The following is a 19,056-nucleotide window of genomic DNA, read 5'->3' on the forward strand; positions in this document are numbered from 1 at the left end:
AGCATCCGACTTGGGCCCAGGTCATGATCTCATGGTTCAATCCCGCATCAGGCTCTGTGCTGACAACTCAGAGCCTGGAGACTTCCTTTGGATTCTGTGTCTCCCTCTCTCTCTGCCCCTCCCTGGCTCACTTGCGCTCTTTCTCTCTTGCTCTCTGTCAAAAATAAATAAAAACATTTTTTTTTTAATTAAAAAAAAAGTATTTGCTACTGCTTTCTCTTGAGGAAAAGAATGCACTGGAATTTTTGCTTATAGGCATGTGTAAGAGACAAAATATTAGGTGACATGTTCAAAAAAATTGCTAAATTCTGTGTAATCATCTTTACTCTTTGATTCTCCATTAAAACATGGTAGTGAAAGCATTCAGCTAAATTGTGAGAGTCAAACTGCATTTTATTTTATTTTATTTTTTTAAAAATTTTTTTTAATGTTTATTTATTTTTGAGACAGAGAGAAACAGAGCATGAACAGGGGAGGGGCAGAGAGAGAGGGAGACACAGAATCTGAAACAGGCTCCAGGCTCTGAGCTGTCAGCACAGAGCCCGATGCGGGGCTTGAACTCACGGACTGTGAGATCATGACCTGAGCCGAAGTCGGATGCTTAACCGACCGAGCCACCCAGGCGCCCCTCAAACTGCATTTTAAAAGCAGATATGGAAAAGACCACATACTGTATGTTTCCATTTATGTGAAGTGTCCAGAACAGACAAATCCATAGAAGCAGAAAACAGATTAGGGGTTGCCTGTGGGGAACGGGAGCTAGGGACTGCTAACAAGGATGTTTTTGGACTGATGGAAATGTCAAATTAGATTGTAGTGACAGTTGCACAGCTCTGTAAATATACTAAAAACCACTGAATTTTATGGTATGTGAATTATATCTCAATACAACTGACATTTTAAAAAAGCAGATGAGCTAAAGAGCCAAGGTACTCATTCCACTAGCTGCTGGGAAAATCAGCTGGATCCCTCTCTTACAGTCTCTCTCAGACTTATCCTCAACCAAAGGGAGCTGATTGGATCCCAAGATGAGAAGATGAAGGGGTACCACTGGCCTCTCTTCCCCAAGCTAGGATAACTAGGAAGGGCCATCTAGCTCTACAGCGCCACCATAGGATCAGATGAGGGCTTGCTTCAGATCCACTCAATTCCCATCTTACCAATAGGTACCAGGAATGGTCCTAAAAAGCATATTCCATGATGGCATTCTGGAGTTGTCATAATATGGAAGCGAGTGGAAGCCTCTGAAGCTGCCATTTTTACCTCTTATCCAACAGAGTAACTAAAAAAACCCAACACATTTCAGGAGGAAAGGCAGAGATTAATGCCATCTGTAAACCTAAAGATGCAGGGGTGTGATGTTTAATTTTGTGTCACTTGGCTAGGCTATAGTGCTCAGTTGCTTGGTCCAACATAATTAACATTTAAGTCAGTAGACTCTGAGTAAAGCAGATTACACTCTAGAATGCAGGTGGGCCTCATCTAATCAGTCAAAGGCCTTAAGAAGAAAGACTCAAGTCTCCTGAGGAAGAAGGAATTCTGCCTCCAGATAGCCCTCAGACTTAAAACTATTCTTCCCGGGTCTCCAGCCTGCTGGCTCTTCCCTGTATATTTCAAACTTGACAGACCCCACAATTTAATTCCTTAAAATCTCAATCTCTCTCTCTCTACACACACACACACACACACACACACACACACACACACACACACAGACTGGCTCTGTTTCTTTGGAGAACCCTATTGGTTTCCATCATATTTCCATGAAGTCTGGCCCTCACAAAAGCCAAATGGGTTCTGGAAGATTATAGTATACTACCACAACTCAACGAAGTAGAAGTCCCTGTTACATCTCCTGTAGATGTGGTAAGTCTGCTAGAGCAAGTCAACAGAACTTCAGGTATCTGGATGGGGCCAAGACCTGGGGAATGCATTCTTTTCCATTCTTACTGGGCAGTTGGATCAGAAGCAGCTCACATTCATGAGACAGACAACAGTATCTCTTATGGTTTGCTTCAGGGCTATGTTAACTCTCCCATCCTCTGTCATAAGATAGCCCAAGAAAACCAGACTATTTGGACATTCTGTATAATCTCATGCTGGTCCACTACATCAATGGTATGTTGCTACTGTTACCTGATAAACAACAAGGGGTAAGCACACTGGAGTCCTTGATAGATAGACATACTCCAGAGGGTAGAAGTTTCAGGAGTCTACCACATCAGTAGTTTAAAATTTTTTTTTTCAACGTTTTTTATTTATTTTTGGGACAGAGAGAGACAGAGCATGAACGGGGGAGGGGCAGAGAGAGAGGGAGACACAGAATCGGAAACAGGCTCCAGGCTCCGAGCCATCAGCCCAGAGCCTGACGCGGGGCTCAAACTCACGGACCGCGAGATCGTGACCTGGCTGAAGTCGGACGCTTAACCGACTGCGCCACCCAGGCACCCCTACCACATCAGTAGTTTAAACACATCAGTATTTAGGCGTCGAGTGGTGTGAAGCATGCTGGGACATCCTCCCCAAAGTTAAGATCAGTTTCTTGCATCTCGCACCTCTCACTGCTAAGATTGAAGCATGATGCCTGGTAGGCCCTCCAGATTTTGGAGGCAGCATATTCCACACTTGGGTGTCATGCTCAGACCCATTTACCAAGTGATATAAAAGGATGTCAGGTTGGTGAGGCTCAGAGCAGAAAAGAGCTCTACGAAAGATCCAGGCAGTAGTGCAAGCAGCCCCACCCCTTGGGCCACACAACCCTGTAAACTCTATAGTACGAAGTGTATCTTCAGTATAAAAAGAAGCCACAGGAAGCTTGTGGTAGGCTCCCTCGAGGAGATCACAATGTGGACTGCTAGGGTTCTGGGGCAAGGCCCTGCCATATGCAGTGAAGAATCATACACCATTTGAAATCAGCTCCTAGATACAAGACGGAGAGATGGAGAGATGGAGCTCCTAACCATGGGTCACCAAGTCACCATGCATCAAGAACTGCCCATCACGAGCTGGAACCTCCTGTATCCATCAAGTCTTAAGGTCAGGCAGGCTCAACAGTATTGCACTGAAGATGAAAAGGGTATACTAGCATTGGACAGAAGTAAGGCCAGAAGTAGTGAGCTCCACAAACAGGAAGCCTAGGCCCCCATAATATCTACTGTGCATTGGCACAACCGTGTACAGCTGTACAACGTAGAGTACAGCATAGTTGTTCCAGTGCATACCGTTCTACTTTCCCATTGGGTCATGCATATGGCTACAGGGAGGTTCCCTTGTGATTGGATTTTGGGGGAAGATAAGGGATGAGCTTGCTTCATGGAGGATTTGACTTGGCATGTACAAACTAAAAATGATGCATTACAGCCTCACTCAGGGATGGCCCTGAAAGACATTAAGGGAAAATCTTCCCAAATGGGTATGCTTCAGGGAGTGTACCTGGTCATGCACACAACATGGAAAAGTGGGCCCAGGTAAGAATATACAAAGACTCATGGGGACCAAAGCATGGTTCGTTGGTTGGTTGCACCTAAAAGGAAAAAGATTGGAAGACTGAAGACAAAAAACTGGGCAGAAGAGGCATGTGGATGGACCTACTGGAGGTGGGCATAGGTGTTAGGATCTTTGTATTGTATGTTAATGTCCAGCATGAGCATCCTTCACAAAAGAACCAACAATAACCAAAAGAAAAACTCAGCCAGTTGATTCAACAGCCTTTGTCATCCCAGTGCTGGCATCTGGCTTCTCGAAGGAGTAGCCATGGTGATGGGGATAGAGGCTCTGCCTAGGCCTAAGGCTGACTTAGCTACTGCTGCTTTGGAAACTCTATCCTGACAGCAACAGAAGCCAACACTGAGATCCTGAAAATAGGACCATCTCTTGAGAATAACCAGCCACTTGGTGGAGGCTGACTACATTGAACCCCTTCCACACGGGAAGGGGCAGCAATTCATCTCGGTTGGAAATAACACATATATTGAGTATGGGTTTGCCTTTCCTGCCTGCAGGACCTAGCCAGCACCATTCCAGGGCTTACAGAATACTTGCTTCCCCAACATGGTTGTGCTGTGTAACATCACTTAGGGGACCCACTTTAGAGCACAAGAGGTACACAGATGTAGCAATGGCACAGGACCATGGCTCCACTCTTCCTACCAAACACTGCACCAAGGCTGCCAGACTCATAGAGCAGTTCTCAAAACGGGGAAACTTGGGGCCCACATCACAAAAAATCATCCAGCCTAAAATGCCAATAGTGCTGCCGGTAAAAAATGCTATGGCCGAACAATGAAGAACAGCTGAGGCAGCAGCTTGGAGACGGTACTCTGTGAGCATGCGGGGTGCAGTGCACATCCTAAAGTAATGCCTGCTATCTAGTACTATGTTCTCAACTGGTGGAATACATAGGTCTGGGAACCAAGGCGTGTAACAGACGGCCTTGCCTACCAACATTCCCAGTGACCCACTTGGGAAATGTGCGCTTCCCATCTCCATAACTTTAGGACTTTAAACCTGAAGCTAGGACTGCCACCTACTGCCTTCAGATCCCATGCCAGCAGACACTGAAAGGAGTCACCATACTGGCAGAAGTAACAGATCCTCATCATCAGGGGTAGGGCTGCTGGCACAATCTCTCAGCATCACTTGCCCAATGTTGGTGGTAGATGGAAAGGGCAGCAACCATAGCCTGAGATGGGCACGGTAATCGGTCTCAGGTCCCTCAGGGATGAAGGTCTGGGCCACCAGGTTGAGCCCAGCACAAATGCCAGATGAGGGTGAGGGGAATTTAGAATAGGTAGTCACTGAGGGAGCAGGTGGGTGTCAGTTACAGCTTCAGACCAGATGCAGCCTGGGAACTGTAGTTCATCTTACCCCCTTAAGTTTCCCCAGGCGAAGAGAACAATGAGAACTTAAGATTATGCAGACTTTCACAGGCCATAGTGAGGAACTTGGAAACGTTTATATTCACAGTCAAAGAAAATTTCCAGCCCTTTCCCCTTGCTCAGTTTCCCAAAAGTTTCCTGAAAGTTGGCAGGTAGGCATGTTATCCTTCCTGATCCCGAACCAGGGAGTAGATGATGTCCCTTTGGACAAATCCTACAGATACCGATACTTGGGGTCCTCTAAAGAAAAAGCCAGGTCCCTCTTGCCCCATAATCCTGCAGTGAAGCCCATAGCTGACGAGCCCTGTCCATCACAAAGAACTTCCAGTCTGCATTTTCAGAGAGTGCCTCTCTTTTTAAAAACAGGACACAAAGGATATCCAAACATTTGAGGAAAGCTTCTAACAGCAGACAAGGGTGAATCAAATGAAAAAGGTATCTAAGAGAAACAGAGACCATGTAGGGACAAAGATAGAACTTCAAAAATTATAATAAAGACTACTAAAGGGCTGAGGAAAGCTAATGCATTTGTAAAACAAGAACAGGATGCTATAAGAAAAAAAGAACATTCAATAGAAGTGCTACAAGATCAATTTGAAAAATCCTTCTGGAAAGCAGAACAAAATCCCCAAGGAAACAGGAAAGAGGAAAGAGAAACAAAAAAGATCAAACCAGGCGGTCTGACAACCAGTTAACAGAAATTCCAGGAAGAACAAAGTAAGAAAATGGGTATGAAGAAAATTATTATAGAAATAATAAAATTTCCTAGAACTGGAGCTCATGAATTTCCAGACTGAAAAGGTTCATGAAATGCCAGAATAATAGTGAAAAACACATATATAAAGACAAACCATCATGAAATTTAAGAACATTAGAAAAAAGGAAAAGATCCTAAACACTGTCCAAGAGCTAAAAAGGTCACATCTAAAGGACAGGCAATCTGAATGTCATTGGACTTTTTTTTTAAGTTTATTGATCTATTTTTGAGAGAGAGAGAAAGAGAGAGAAAAAAATGTGCATGAACAGGAGAGGGGCAGAGAGACAGGGAGAGAGAGAATCACATGATGCAGGGCTTGATCCCAAGAACTGTGAGATCACGACATGAGCTAAAACCAAGAGCTGGACACTTAACCAACTTAGCCACCCAGGCACCCATGCCGCTGGACTTTTTAACACAACACTCAGAAACTAGAAGAAGTGAAGCTACGACTTAAAAAGTCTACGGGAAAATTATTTCCAACCTAGAATGTGATATGTACCCCATCAGTCAGTGCAAGGGTAGAATTTTCAGATGTACATAGTCTCAAAAAATTTACCTTCCTTGCAACCGATGTTAGAGAGGTACTAGAAGGTACAATTCACCAAAATTAAAGTGTTACCATGAAAGAGGAAGATAAAAGATGCAGAAAATAAAAAATTACCAAAGAAGAGAGGCAGAAAAAATCCCCAGGGTGATAATGAAAAGATGTTCCAGGAGAAGAGCTGTGCAGCAAGCCTAGAAAACAACCGGTCCAGAAAAGACAGGGTACGCAGGGCTCTAGGAAGAAATGTCCCCAAGAAAAACAAGAAATGGAAAATGCCTGATGTTTGTCTATAAGGGGAGAAGCTATAAAGATTTATAAGAGGGTATGAATTAGTGATAGGTACACAGAAAACCAAGCAAATGAAGAAAATGAGACAATTATTAACTCCAAGAAAAACAAATTTGTTCAGGAAAGGAAGTTTCATAGTAGTATACCTCAGCAATGAAGAAAAATAAGTTCTCATAATAAATATTGAATATTAACCTAACCGAAAATTATGAAATAACTGTATGTGAAGCAAGAGGAAGTGAGGTGGCAAGGGAAGTGTGGGGGGGTGGGGGTGCGTACGCACATGCGTGAGTGCACGTTGATGGGAGTGGCATGAGTAAAAAAATCCTCTTCTTTCACAGACGGGTGACAAAAATGCAGCATAAAAGAGGGGAAAGCAAGAAATAACAGTCAAATTATATTGTTTAGAGACATGGAGGTAAACATCGGGCCTTCTAGCGAGAGGGTAGCCCTCACCTCTGGGAAGCAGCACTGAGGAGTAGGAAAGTGCACAGGAGGGAACGGCTACTTTTCATTATAAACTGTGAGGTACCACTTGGTTTTTAAACCACGTGCATGTTGGGTGCCTGGGTGGGTCAGTCAGTTAAGTGTCCACTCTTGGTTTCGGCTCAGGTCATGATCGTGGTTCATGAGCTTGAGCCCTGCATCAGGCTCTGTGCTGCTAGTGCAGAGTCTGCTTGGGATTCTTTCTCTCCCTCTCTCTCAAAATAAATAAGTAGACTTAAAAAAAAAAAAACCCATATGCATGCATTATGTTGACAAAAGTAAAAATTAAAAAAAAAAACCTTATTAGGTGTCCCTTTTATTTGGAAGAGGAAGAGCATTAAAAAAGTAAAATACAGGGTGGGGGGGCGGTGCCTGGGTGGCTCAGTAGGTTAAGCATCCAACTGACTCAGGTCATCATCTCAGCTTTGTGAGTTCTAGTCGGGTTCTGTGCTGACAGTTCAGAGCCTGGAGCCTGCTTCGGATTCTGTGTCTCCTCCTCTGTCTGCTCTCCCATGCTCATGCTCTATCTCTCCTTGTCTCTCAATAATAAATAAATGTTAAAAATTTTTTTTTAAAAAAAGTAAAATGCAGGGGTGCCTGGGTGGTTCAGTCGTTGAGCTTCTGACTTTGGCTCACGTCATGATCTCACTTTCTTGGGTTTGAGCCCTGCATTGGGCTCTATGCTGACAGCTCAAAGCCTGAACCCTGCTTGGGACTCTGAGTCTCCCTCTCTCTCTGCCCCTTCCCTGCTTGTGCTCTGTCCCTCTCTGTCTCTTAAAAAAAAAAAAAAGTAAAATACAGTGTTCTTTATGCTAAACATAAAATAAAAACCCGTGTTTTTTATAGTTTAAAAAAAACCCTTAAATCCAAATCACTTTCCTCAAAGGAAAAGTTCTTTAATACTTATTTTCAAATACTTAATAATATAATTTTTAAAGATACTCTGAAAGAAAGTTTTATTTGATATTTCAAAAGGGAAGTTCCAAGACATAATAAACATAACTGGGGAAAAATAAGCATCAGAATAATATGTGTAAGTAAGAGTCCATTTATATAAAACAAAACCAAAGACCAAACTTCTTCATACATGTGTATATGTACAAATAAATACAAAAATGCACACAAAAGATCTGGGAGAATATATGCCAAACTGTCAGTAAGGTTACATCTGGGGACACAAATGGGATTGGGGACGAAAAGAAGGTAAATCTGAGAGTTTATTTTCACTCATTTTTGATTGGTAATTAGTATGCATAATAAGAATTTCAAATGGCAAAAAAAGATAAACGTGGTGAAGACAGGTCCCTCTCCCATGTCAGCCCTGGTTCCTCTCCCCAAAGGTGGCCTCTTATTACTAGTCTCTTGTGTTACTTTTTAGCATTATTCCAAATACACAGAAGAGTATGTTTCCATATGAAACTTACTTTTTAAATTGCAAATGTTATCACACTAGTCATACTGTTCTAACCCTTACTTCTTCCTCTTAAAATAGCTCTTGCCTTAGGAACAATGTAAATTATTTCCCACACACAGTTTACCTCCAGTCTGCCTTGCTGGATTTTATACACCACTTGGGGATTCTCCTGCAGTATGCTGCCATAGAGCTCACGAAAGTGGGCTATGTTGGGCTTCACAATATTCAACACTTTTGTCTTATCCTCTCCAACCACCATCCGAAAGTCGCCTGGTTAAAACAAATGGAAAAACAAATTTTTCCTTGAGAGTCCACATCCTAATCTATAAACTACAGCCCCAAATTCATCCTGCACTAGCTCAAGATAGCAGCATCCCACATTCAAAACATTTGCTTTTCCTCTTTGAAGCCCTGAATACATTACCCAAGGAATGCGGATGCTTGTGAGGGGAAAAGAGAGCCTCCAAATCATAAAGCCCTTTATGCTGGTTAAAATACGGTTACCTAAGCACAAAAGGTAATCATCATTGAGAAGCGGATTTGTTTTTGTTTTTTTTAAAAACAACTTTTTAATGTTTATTTTTGACAGAGAGACAGAAATAGAGCATGAGTGGGGGAGGGGCAGAGAGAGAGGGAGACACAGAATCTGAAGCAGGCTCCAGGCTCTGACCTGTCAGCACAGAGCCCGACGCGGCACTTGAACTCACGAACCGTGAGATCATGACCTGAGCCAAAGCCGGACGTTCAACCGACTGAGCCACCCAGGCTTCCCTGTTTTTGTTTTTCCAATGTAGAAGGTCCTATACTTATGATGGTTCATCCTGTGAACAAAACTCTGCCTGGGACCAATCATGGAGCTGGGGGTTGTGTGTCTCCTTAGATGCGTCCTTGCTATTGCTACTTGCTACTGCTTACTCAGCTTGAACCTTTTTCCTGCGTTTGCATGAGTGCCTCTGAGATACTTGATGAATATAAAAGGACCTTATATTTGAGCGCAAGAGCAGTGAGTGTTAAAAGTTCTAGTAAGAAGAGGTTTACGTTTAAGATGAACTTCTTGAAAGCAGGTATCATTTTTTAAGTTGCAACTGGTGAGGAATGAGGAATGTTACATTTACCTACATGTGAGGTAAATGTGAGGATGAATTGAGCTGCAGAATATATAGTTCTGAAGGATAACGCTACTTTTGACATAAATTTAAGTGCCCTGGCCTGCCTATGACAATTATCAGCAAGATGGGGGAGGGGAGGGAGATGATAAAATGTGAAAACTTGAGGGAACGCCTACTGGGCTAATGTGCATTCAAAACAGGCTGGGCACATGTGAGGACCTCCCAGTTACCTGGGAGAAAGCACTGTGGCTGAAGCTTTTGTTGGACAGGGAGAAAGTCCTCCATGTAAATGGTGAGGTAGCAAGGGAGATACCCCAGCTGCTGAGAAATTCCTGGGGAAGAGGTGACAGTGTAATTCATCATCCAAACCAGGTCGCTTCTGAGAGTGAAGGTGGCATGATGAATAATTACACTAGGATAAGTAAAAACTGGGCAAACCCAAACATACGGTGAACCTTGCCAATTTATTTCCTCTGGGGAGACAGGAGAGGAGGGATCATTGAAATTCTTATGGGCCACTACAGGTATTCCTAGAGCAAACTTTTGCTTTGTTTTGGAAAAAATAAAGACACCCAATAGTATGTACTTCAGTAAGGAATAAAATATGCTGGGTTTTGAAGCTTCCGAAGACCAATTTATGCTACAATTTTATGGAAAGCAGCGGGGGACTGCAAGCTTCATGAAAACAGACTTAGAAACAGCCTCTGGAACCCAATCTTGGCATATCAGATCTGTTCAGGGCGGTGAGCAGAAATGCGTTCCGGTCATAACAGGCTGCCCAAATATGAACAAACTTATCTTTTTCACTATTTTAAAGGGAAAGAGAGTTAACATAGTTACATCTTGGGATGACTGCCAGAGAGAGTGCAGAGAAATCGGTCCTTTCATATAATATTATTGACTTCATAAACTGGTAAAATCCTTCGGAAAGCAGGGAATGAGACAACCCCACCTCTGGAGAGTAAGCCTAAAGAAACAGACCCAAACAGAGGTCAGGTGGTAATGCCCGCTGAGCATCTGGTAGGGCCAGGAACTGTTGCGAGTGCTTTGCTGTATTACCTCGTTCAATCCGCACATCCCTATCCTCTTAGGTAGATAGTATTCTATACCCCATTTAGCATCAGGGCAACAAGGACGGAGATGAAATGACCCAGTAAGTAAGTGAATATGCTACATACATACAACTGTTCACTGAGGCACCATTTATAATACCGAAACACTGGAAGCAGCCCAAATGTCCAACAGCAGGGGAACGGATAAATTACAGTGGTACACCCACACCCTACCACAGAAGTGTATGGCCATTAAAAAATTACAGTAGTCACACACAGTGAGATGGAAAATGATCATATAATAAGCAAGAAACTAAGACACAAAAGTACAAGAAAACTTGGTAAAAAACCAACAGGGAAAACAAGACAAAAAGATTACAGAAAAATGTTATTTTTGCTCTAATAAGTACACATTTATTGTGGTATGTGTGTGCTTTGCACTGTTACTTTGTTTAGTCCTGGCAAAGCCTTCTAAAGAAGGTACTAAGTATTCCCAATTTTATAGATGAAGAGATTGAGGTGCAAAGGTCCAGCCACCTCTCAGTATCAGGGGAGTGATATTTTAGGTGACTAGTGTTACACTACTTTGCAATTTTCCTCCATTTCCCTCACTTCTATAATGTTGGCACATTACTTCTAGCATTTTTATTATTTATTTATTTAAAAAAATTTATATTTTATTTATTTTTGAGAGCAAGAAAGACAGAGCACGAGCAGGGGAGGGGCAGAGAGAGATGGAGACACAGAATCCGAAGCAGGCTCTAGGCTATGAGCTGTCAGCACAGAGCGGTAGGCGGGGCTCAAACTCACAGACCGCAAGATCGTGAGCTGAGCCAAAGTCGGATGCTTAACCGACTGAGCCACCCAGGCGCCCCTCTAGCATTTTTAAACAGATGCATGGGATGCTGACGTGCTAACTTGGCAAATGTGAATGGGGAGGAGCTGGGTTAACTTTCCTTTGTGTAAATCCTTATGCTTTTATTTAGAGCCTATAAATGGATTCTATCGATCTTTGAAGGGATAGGACATCATCCAACTCTGAATCCAACCTGGCTGGCTCTGAAGTGAAACATCAGTTTGCATCATTGTTGAGTTCTACACATTTGTGTCATTTCTTCTCTTTCTGTGCATTCCACAAAGTGTTCTTGTATGTTAGACAGTAACTTTCTGAAAGCGTGGCTGTATTTTACTAAAATGTAACAGCCAACTAATGCAAATCCTCGCCAAAAGAACAATGGCATGTCATGATTAAAGGAAAGACCTGGAAAATACTAGGGATTCTCTGAGAGCAAGGACTGGGGCTTCTCCACCCCTGCATCTCCAGCTCCTTGTGCGCTGCCTGGCACAGGGAAGGCACATCAGTAAATGTCTGCTGAACTGAATTTGTCCAGCTGCCGTGCAGCACAACTAGGTCAGCCACAGGGAAGAGCAAGCGAATGGGCTTATGACCTGCTTCTTCAGAACATGAATAAAATCGTGGGCACAGCATGACCCAGCACTTTGATCATAAGAATCAAGTTTTCTTACCTCCAGAGACGTTTGCAACAAAACACAGGGACTGAGAAAAACCGACTGCTTTTATTTTATACCTCGACTGCTAAGTTTAAATCTTGACCGCTCCAGCCAGAGAACTGCCAGTCTAGTAACAATGGGTAACCAAAAGGATAATTTCTCTTCAACTTTGAAATGAAACAAACCCAGAGACTTGTGAAGCATCTGTAGTCAGCCTGCTTTGTGATTCTAGCATGCCTCCCGTGGTCAGGGGCCTTATTACCAAGGTAGGGATGTAAGGGGCTACAGCATACAGTGGTGAGGCCCTGGCTCTCAAGTCTGGCAGGGTCTCAGAGGGACTGGAGATTAACCTTTCCGAGTCGGTTTCTTCTCTGTAAAATGGCTATAACAATCATACTGACCTCACAAGGTTATTTTTATTTTTTTATTTGAGAGAGAGAGAGAGAACGTGCAAGCATGTGCAAGTGGTGGGGAGAGAGAAAGAGAATCCCAAGCAGGACCCATGCTTAGCATGGCTTGATCTCACAACCCTGGGATCATGACCTGAGCTGAAATCAAGAGGTGGGCACTCACTGGGTGTCAGTGTCAAATGAGCCACCCAGGCGCCACACAGAGTCCTTTTTAGATTTAAATGAGTTAAGGCAGTAGAGAACGCTTCATAAATAGGAAAGTAGACAGTACTGTTGCTGTGATAATGTATTTGGGACGGGGAAAGGATACAGGGCAGAGGAGGCCCTGAGTCCTTGAAGATAATAACTGGCTAACTTTTCCCTCTTAAACTAACTGCAACACAGCCGCTATTTCAGTTCAATAAATATTTGGGTGGCTAGTAAGTACCAGAAGCTGTGCCAGACATCAGAGATATAAAGATATACGCCCTGCTTGAGGCAGCAAGTGCTGTGAAAACAGATCATTTCAGTGAGGGTTACGGAAGTGGAATTTCTTATGTGGTAGTGTTTAAGAAAAGGAGCCCAAATTGGATGTTGATATGGCAGAATAATATTCTTTTTTTTAACAGCGTTTTTTGAGATGTAATTCACATACCATACAATTCACACATGTAAAATATACAATTCAATTTTTTAAGTATTTTTAGAATATATTAGAGGGTTATATAACATTGAATTTTAGAACATTTTGGCCTCCCTAAAAGAAACCCTGTACCCATTAGCAGCCACTCTCTGTCTCCCTCCACCCTTCCAACCCCAGCCCTAGATAAAGACTAATCTACTTTCTGTATGTGTAGATTTGCCCATTCTGCACATTTTATGTAAATAGAATTGTACAATAAATGGTCTTTTATGACTTAGTGTTATGTTTTCAAAGTTTGTCATGTTGTACCATGTATTAATACTCATTTCCTGTTCATGGCTAAATCATGGTCCATTGGATAGCTATATCACATTTTTTTATCCATTCCTCAGCTGAGGGACATTTGGGTTGTTTCTACTTTTGGGCTTTTTTTTTTTGAATAATGCTGCTATGAACATTTGTGTACAAGTTTTCGTGTGGATATGTGTTCTCATTTCTTTTAGGTAGATACTTAAGAGTAGAATTGCTGGGCCATATGGTAACTCTATGTTTAATATTTTCAGCAACGGCCAAACCGTTTTTCCAAAGCAGCTTCACCATTTTATAATCCCACCAACAATGCATGCAAGTTTCAACTTCTCCACATCTTCATCCACACTTGTTCTTGTCTTTTTGATTATAGCCATTGTATGAAGCACTGTTTCTGTGGCGTTAACTGGCATTTCTCTAATGACTAATGATGCCAAGCATCTTTTCATGTGCTTGCTTGCTATTTGTATACTTTCTTTGAAAACATGTCTATTCAAATTCTTTGCCCATTTTTATACTGGGTTACTTGTTTTTTTATTGCATTCCAAGAATTCTTTATACTAGTTCCTTATCAGATACATGATTTGTAAATCTCTTCTCCCATTTATCTAATTTTCCCATTTATCTATTTTTTTGCTGTTGTTGTTTGTGCTTTTGGTATCTATCTAGGAAACCACTACCTAACCCAAAGTCACTCTAAGAGCTTTATAGATTTAGCTCTTATATCCATGATCCATTTTGAGTTAATTTTCTACATAGTATGAGTTAGGAGTCCAACTTCATTCTTTTGCATGTGTACAAAATAATACCTATTTTAAGATGACTAAGACAGCATGTCTAGGAGGCGGTCTAACACACCATTCAAATTGCAACTCCCAAAATATCTCCATGGTGTTAGAAAAGGCACCATATCCCACTAACTCATAATGTAGAAGAGAATGAGATAAGAATAAACAGCTGATGCACTTGGTGATACAAATTTGAATCACCTTTCTTTTCATAGTTGAGTGAACACAAAATGGCTGAGTGTAGAAAGGGACAGGGAGGAATCTGGTTTACGATACTGGTTCAGGAAGGCACCAGTATCACAGCCATTTATCTGTTCATTCACCTAGTATGTGTCAGGTACCACTATAAGCATGGGGTAGAGTGAGCCAAAAAAGACAAACATTTCTGCCCTTTACATTCTAGTAGTGGAACAGAGACCAAACACAAACCAACAAGTGAATAAAATAACGAGTGTATCAGACAACAGTAAGTGCTGTGAAAAAAACACAAGCAGAAAAAGATGACAAGGTGGGTGTGGGGGCGGGGGAGGGAGGGAGGTGGGGAGCCACATCCAGGGCCCTGAGGCCTGGGGGAAGACTGTCCCACGTATGAACCAGGAATCACACCCGCCACCACAGATCCTTTGTAGCAGAGCAAAGGTTCTAGAGCCAGACCACTTTTGTTTAAATCCAAGCTTACAAGCTACTTAGCTTCTCTGGGCTTCACTACCTCAAATGTAAGATGGAAGCAATAATAGTAGCTAGTTTATAAGATTCAGGGATTAAATGAGTTAATACATGTAAAACACTTAGAACAGTATCTGACACACAGTAAGTAATCCAAAAACATTAGCTATTATTGACAATTAATATCCCTTCTGGAGTACTGCTTTCTCAGAAATTACCAAGTGACTAAGCACAGAGTTCCAACTGAGGCTTCAGCAAAAGCTCAAGCTTGGCAAGCAGAGAGAAATATGCTTCCAAATTACTGAAATAGTCAATCTCCAATATGCAAGTTATCCAGTGACACTGCTTGCAAGGTTTCAGATGGTGTGACTCTCATAGAATAAAACTTAATAACTCTCACTCCAGAGAAAGTTTCTTCACTGGCTCTTACCAGGGTCCAGAAATGAGGATGTTTACTCACACTTTACAGGGCTGGCACCCATTACTAATTTTTTTTTTCCTCCAAGAATCACTCAACTGGCAACTTCCTTGCTTTGTCTTATTCCTAGAAGTAGCTGAGCCTGAATTCAGACAACCTGGCATTGAAAGAAACCCATTCTCTCTTTTACACAAGAGTGCTTAAAGGTGTTTTTTACTTCTCAAGGACAGGAAAGGGCCAAATAATCCACTTGATGTAAGTGAACTCTAACGCCTCCTAATTTTGACAAGCACTATTTGGCAACATGTAACAAGTTTTGTAATTCTTATAACTAACAATATAATTCCATTTTGGAGAACATACATATCCAAGGAAGTTCATGGCCCTCTCTGCCCCCTTCCCCTACAAAGTAATTTCTCCAAAGTGATTCACAGCAGTGTCATTAATAAAATGATAAATGGAGCCAAACTGAGTGTCCATCTACCACTGAACGAGCAAATAATGGTGTCTCAACTTAAGAAAAACTTACGCGGCCAGCAATGATACACGATAACAGTAATGAATAATAACAGTGATCATTTTCTGAGAACCAACTATCAATGAGGTGTGATGTTGGGACTTTTATATATATTATCTCATTGAAAACCTTATTATAGAACAGTTCTTTTTGTTTTACAAAAAGAAAATGGGCTCGGAGAGGTTCAAGCACTTCTACAAAGCTAGTCTTCAAAGTCAGGGCTGACTGCCATCTTTCTCTTTCTTTTGTCTACAACCTCAAGTGGCTGTGTTAGTATCTATAAACACCACGTATCTAAGATAACAATGGCTGAGCATTTACTGTGTGCCAACCACTGTGTTAAGTACATTTACATGTATGATTTAATTTAATCCATATAAAACCCTTCTTTAGAAATGAAGAAACTGAGTCACAAGGTGCTAAGAAACTTGCCTAAAAACAAAAAAATTAAGAGTGCAGCTGAGATACGAACCCATGCCTCTGACTCTACAGTTCCAGCTCTTAAACGCTTCACTAATTCTGCTTTCGGTGAAGTAATACAATGTTTCAAAAAAAAAAAAAAAAAGCAAGGTACAAAATAAGATACTTGATTTAAGAAGGACTTGACACGAATTTGAATTTGTACGTTTCTCTGAGGTGCTGCTGTAGTTCGAGCCCTCATCACCATTCACACCCTGTCCATCCACCCAACAGAGATGTGCAGGGTGCCCACTATGTACCATGGCATTGTCCCAGAGGCTGGGGATGCACGGCCGGCCAAATGTGAACACAGTCCTAACTATCTTGCTGTCTGCCTGCACGGCTCTCATGGTGGGAGGGGCCCTCCACATGGGTCCTCATCTGTGGTGCTCAGTTCAGATGTCACCCCCATCTCCCCCGGAGGCCTTCCCTGGTTACACTAATGTAACACGTACACATTCGCCTCCCTCCCCTGTTCTAGTGCTGCCACGTGTTTGCTGACTGACTTTTCAACCAGAATCAAAGCCCCACAGTGGCAGGGACAATGCTTGCCTTAATTGCTTCCTTCATTCCCAGAGCTTAAAGAGTGCTTGGCATAGGAGACTCTCATCATTATTTGTTGAGTAAGACTTTTTCCTGTTTTAGTCTCTCTGCCTCCTGCACAGTGTTGGCAAAATGATCTTTCCACAGCAATGAATCTCCCACCATCTTGCAATGCCTGAGACCTGTGGCTCCTGCTTGTGTACAGGGTGTCAAATTCCACTTTCATTTACCTTTGTATTCAATGCCTTGCCTGGCCTGGCCAGCACACAACCTCTTCTCCAAAATACCAGGGAGGCAGTGAAGTTAAATGGTGAAGAGTGTGGGCTAAAATTGTAGCTCCAGGGGAGCCTGGGTGGATCAGTCAGTTAAGCATCTCTTTTTTTTAACGTTTATTTTTGAGAGACAGAGAGAGAGAGACAGAGCACAAGCAGGGGAGGGGCAGAGAGAGAGAGGGAGACACAGAATCCAAAGCAGGCTCCAGGCTCTGAGCTGTCAGCACAGAGCTGGACATGGGGCTTGAACTCAGGAACTGTGAGATTATGACCTGAATTGAAGACAGATGCCTAACTGACTGAGCCACCCAGGCGCCCCTACTAAGCATCTAACTCTTGATTTCAGCTCAGGTCATGATCTCAGGGTTTGTGAGTTCAAGCCCCATGTTGGGTTCTGCACTGACAGTGTGGAGCCTGCTTGGGATTCTCTCTCTCTCTCTCTCTCTCTCTCTCTCTCTGCCCCTCCCTCACTCTCTCTTTCTCTCAAGATAAATAAACATTTAAAAAATAAATAAATAAATAAAATTCTAGCTCCACTACCCACTAACCTACCAGACAAATGACCTTAGACAGATTTGGGCCTCAGTTTTCTAATCTTAAAATTGGGCAATAAATCAGCACACAAAGGAACGGGTTATTGTGAAGGTTAAACTAGTTATTCAATCAAAAATATTGAGAGTCGTTCCTGGCACATAATAATGACTACTGTTTTCTACCATGAGCCACGGACTTCAGTCACATCTATCTATTCCTTCTTCCCTAAACAAGCTGTGTTCTTTCACACTCTGTGCTTTTTTTACACGTGTTGTTTTTAAGCCTATCACTGACTCACTATGACTGCATGTTTATTAATGTGAAGTTCCTTAGAGCAGAAATTATAGCTTTAATTCTTCATGAGGTATGGGACGCTGATTCATTTGATAAATGTTAAACCAGGATCATTATGTAAAATTAGTCATTTTAATAGTTTGTACTTACATGAGAAAGGTCAAGGTGACCCTTTAAAGCTCATTTGGTTTTCCTTTTCTGTTTACTTAAATGCTGACTTCTAAGAATAAGTGAAGGATTAGAAAGCTTACGCCTTCCCAATTTTCAGGCTCTCATCTTCCACCTACTCCTTTCTCACCATCATTTACAACAAAGCCGTCAAGACCGACCCCCAAGGCAAAGTGATCCTTAAATACTATATAAAATTGTAAGGGGTTATTATTACTACTGGTAATACAGACAGCTCTTGTCTCTGCTAGTAACTATGGGCAGGAACTTGCCCAATAATATGGAGAGATGGTGTTTCCTGTCTCCCCATCCCCACCCCCTTCCAGGGAGAAATGCTGACCTACGCAGGTTAGGAACAACATATTGTCTCTCACATGGAAACGGTGCAAAATAAATGTCAAAGCTGTAAATAAAAATGAGATTGGTGGATAATTTAAAGTTTGCAATATTCCGGGGGCTTGGGAGATTTAGGTGGTTTGCAGAAAGGTTAGAATCCAATCAGTTCAAGGATACTGGGTTCTCAGAAGTCTAGGAAAGGCAAGAGGAAAAGCTTGCCTTTCAACACATGGCCTGAGGCAGGTCTCATACCTGTGAAAGGTATCTACCTGCAGGGCCTAGATCCTTCCCTATCCTGACTAGTCCACTCTAATTCCATTATATTATAGAGTAGGTAACCATTAATTGTCCTGTGTCCTGGCCTAGGAACAACCATCATATAATGTTGTCCTAATGGAAAAGTATGTTCCCATTTCTAACCACCGGCTAATAGAATGCTCTTCGCAGAGTGTCTCACATATAAGCTAGGGACCGCACCAAGCTGGATTCAGTTCCCTCTGGAGAACATGTGCCAAATGTTGTGTTCTACATTTTGCAGTAAAAAGAAGCCAACCTCCGTGAAGTGGGTAATGTGGGATCCTTGGTCAAATTCTCAGATCCAAATCTGGGTTAAGCAATAAATAATATAACAATAAGAGAGCAAGAGGAGACCAGATAAGAAATGGGAAAAAGTGGAAG

General features: G+C 42.2%; 1 protein-coding gene across 6 annotated transcripts in view; it reads right to left on the minus strand.

Moving 5' to 3' along the window:
• TAMM41 (TAM41 mitochondrial translocator assembly and maintenance homolog) overlaps positions 1-19,056 on the minus strand; it is a 49,260-nt gene that overhangs the window by 14,343 nt on the left and 15,861 nt on the right. For 5 of the 6 annotated variants that reach the window (XR_009609845.3, XM_060631783.3, XM_060631785.3 and 2 more), the window contains one exon: positions 8,494-8,639. The exons of the other annotated variant lie outside the window; for it this stretch is intronic. Coding sequence is in view for 4 of the 5 variants with exons in the window: in XM_060631783.3 (XP_060487766.3) it covers positions 8,494-8,639 (146 nt within the window). In the remaining variant the exon portion in view is untranslated. The remainder of the gene's footprint in view (positions 1-8,493; positions 8,640-19,056) is intronic. 6 annotated transcript variants of the gene reach the window in all.

The sequence above is a fragment of the Panthera onca genome, chromosome A2, assembly GCF_046562875.1.
Source record: "Panthera onca isolate mPanOnc1 chromosome A2, mPanOnc1 haplotype 2, whole genome shotgun sequence".
Taxonomy (NCBI): domain Eukaryota; kingdom Metazoa; phylum Chordata; class Mammalia; order Carnivora; family Felidae; genus Panthera; species Panthera onca.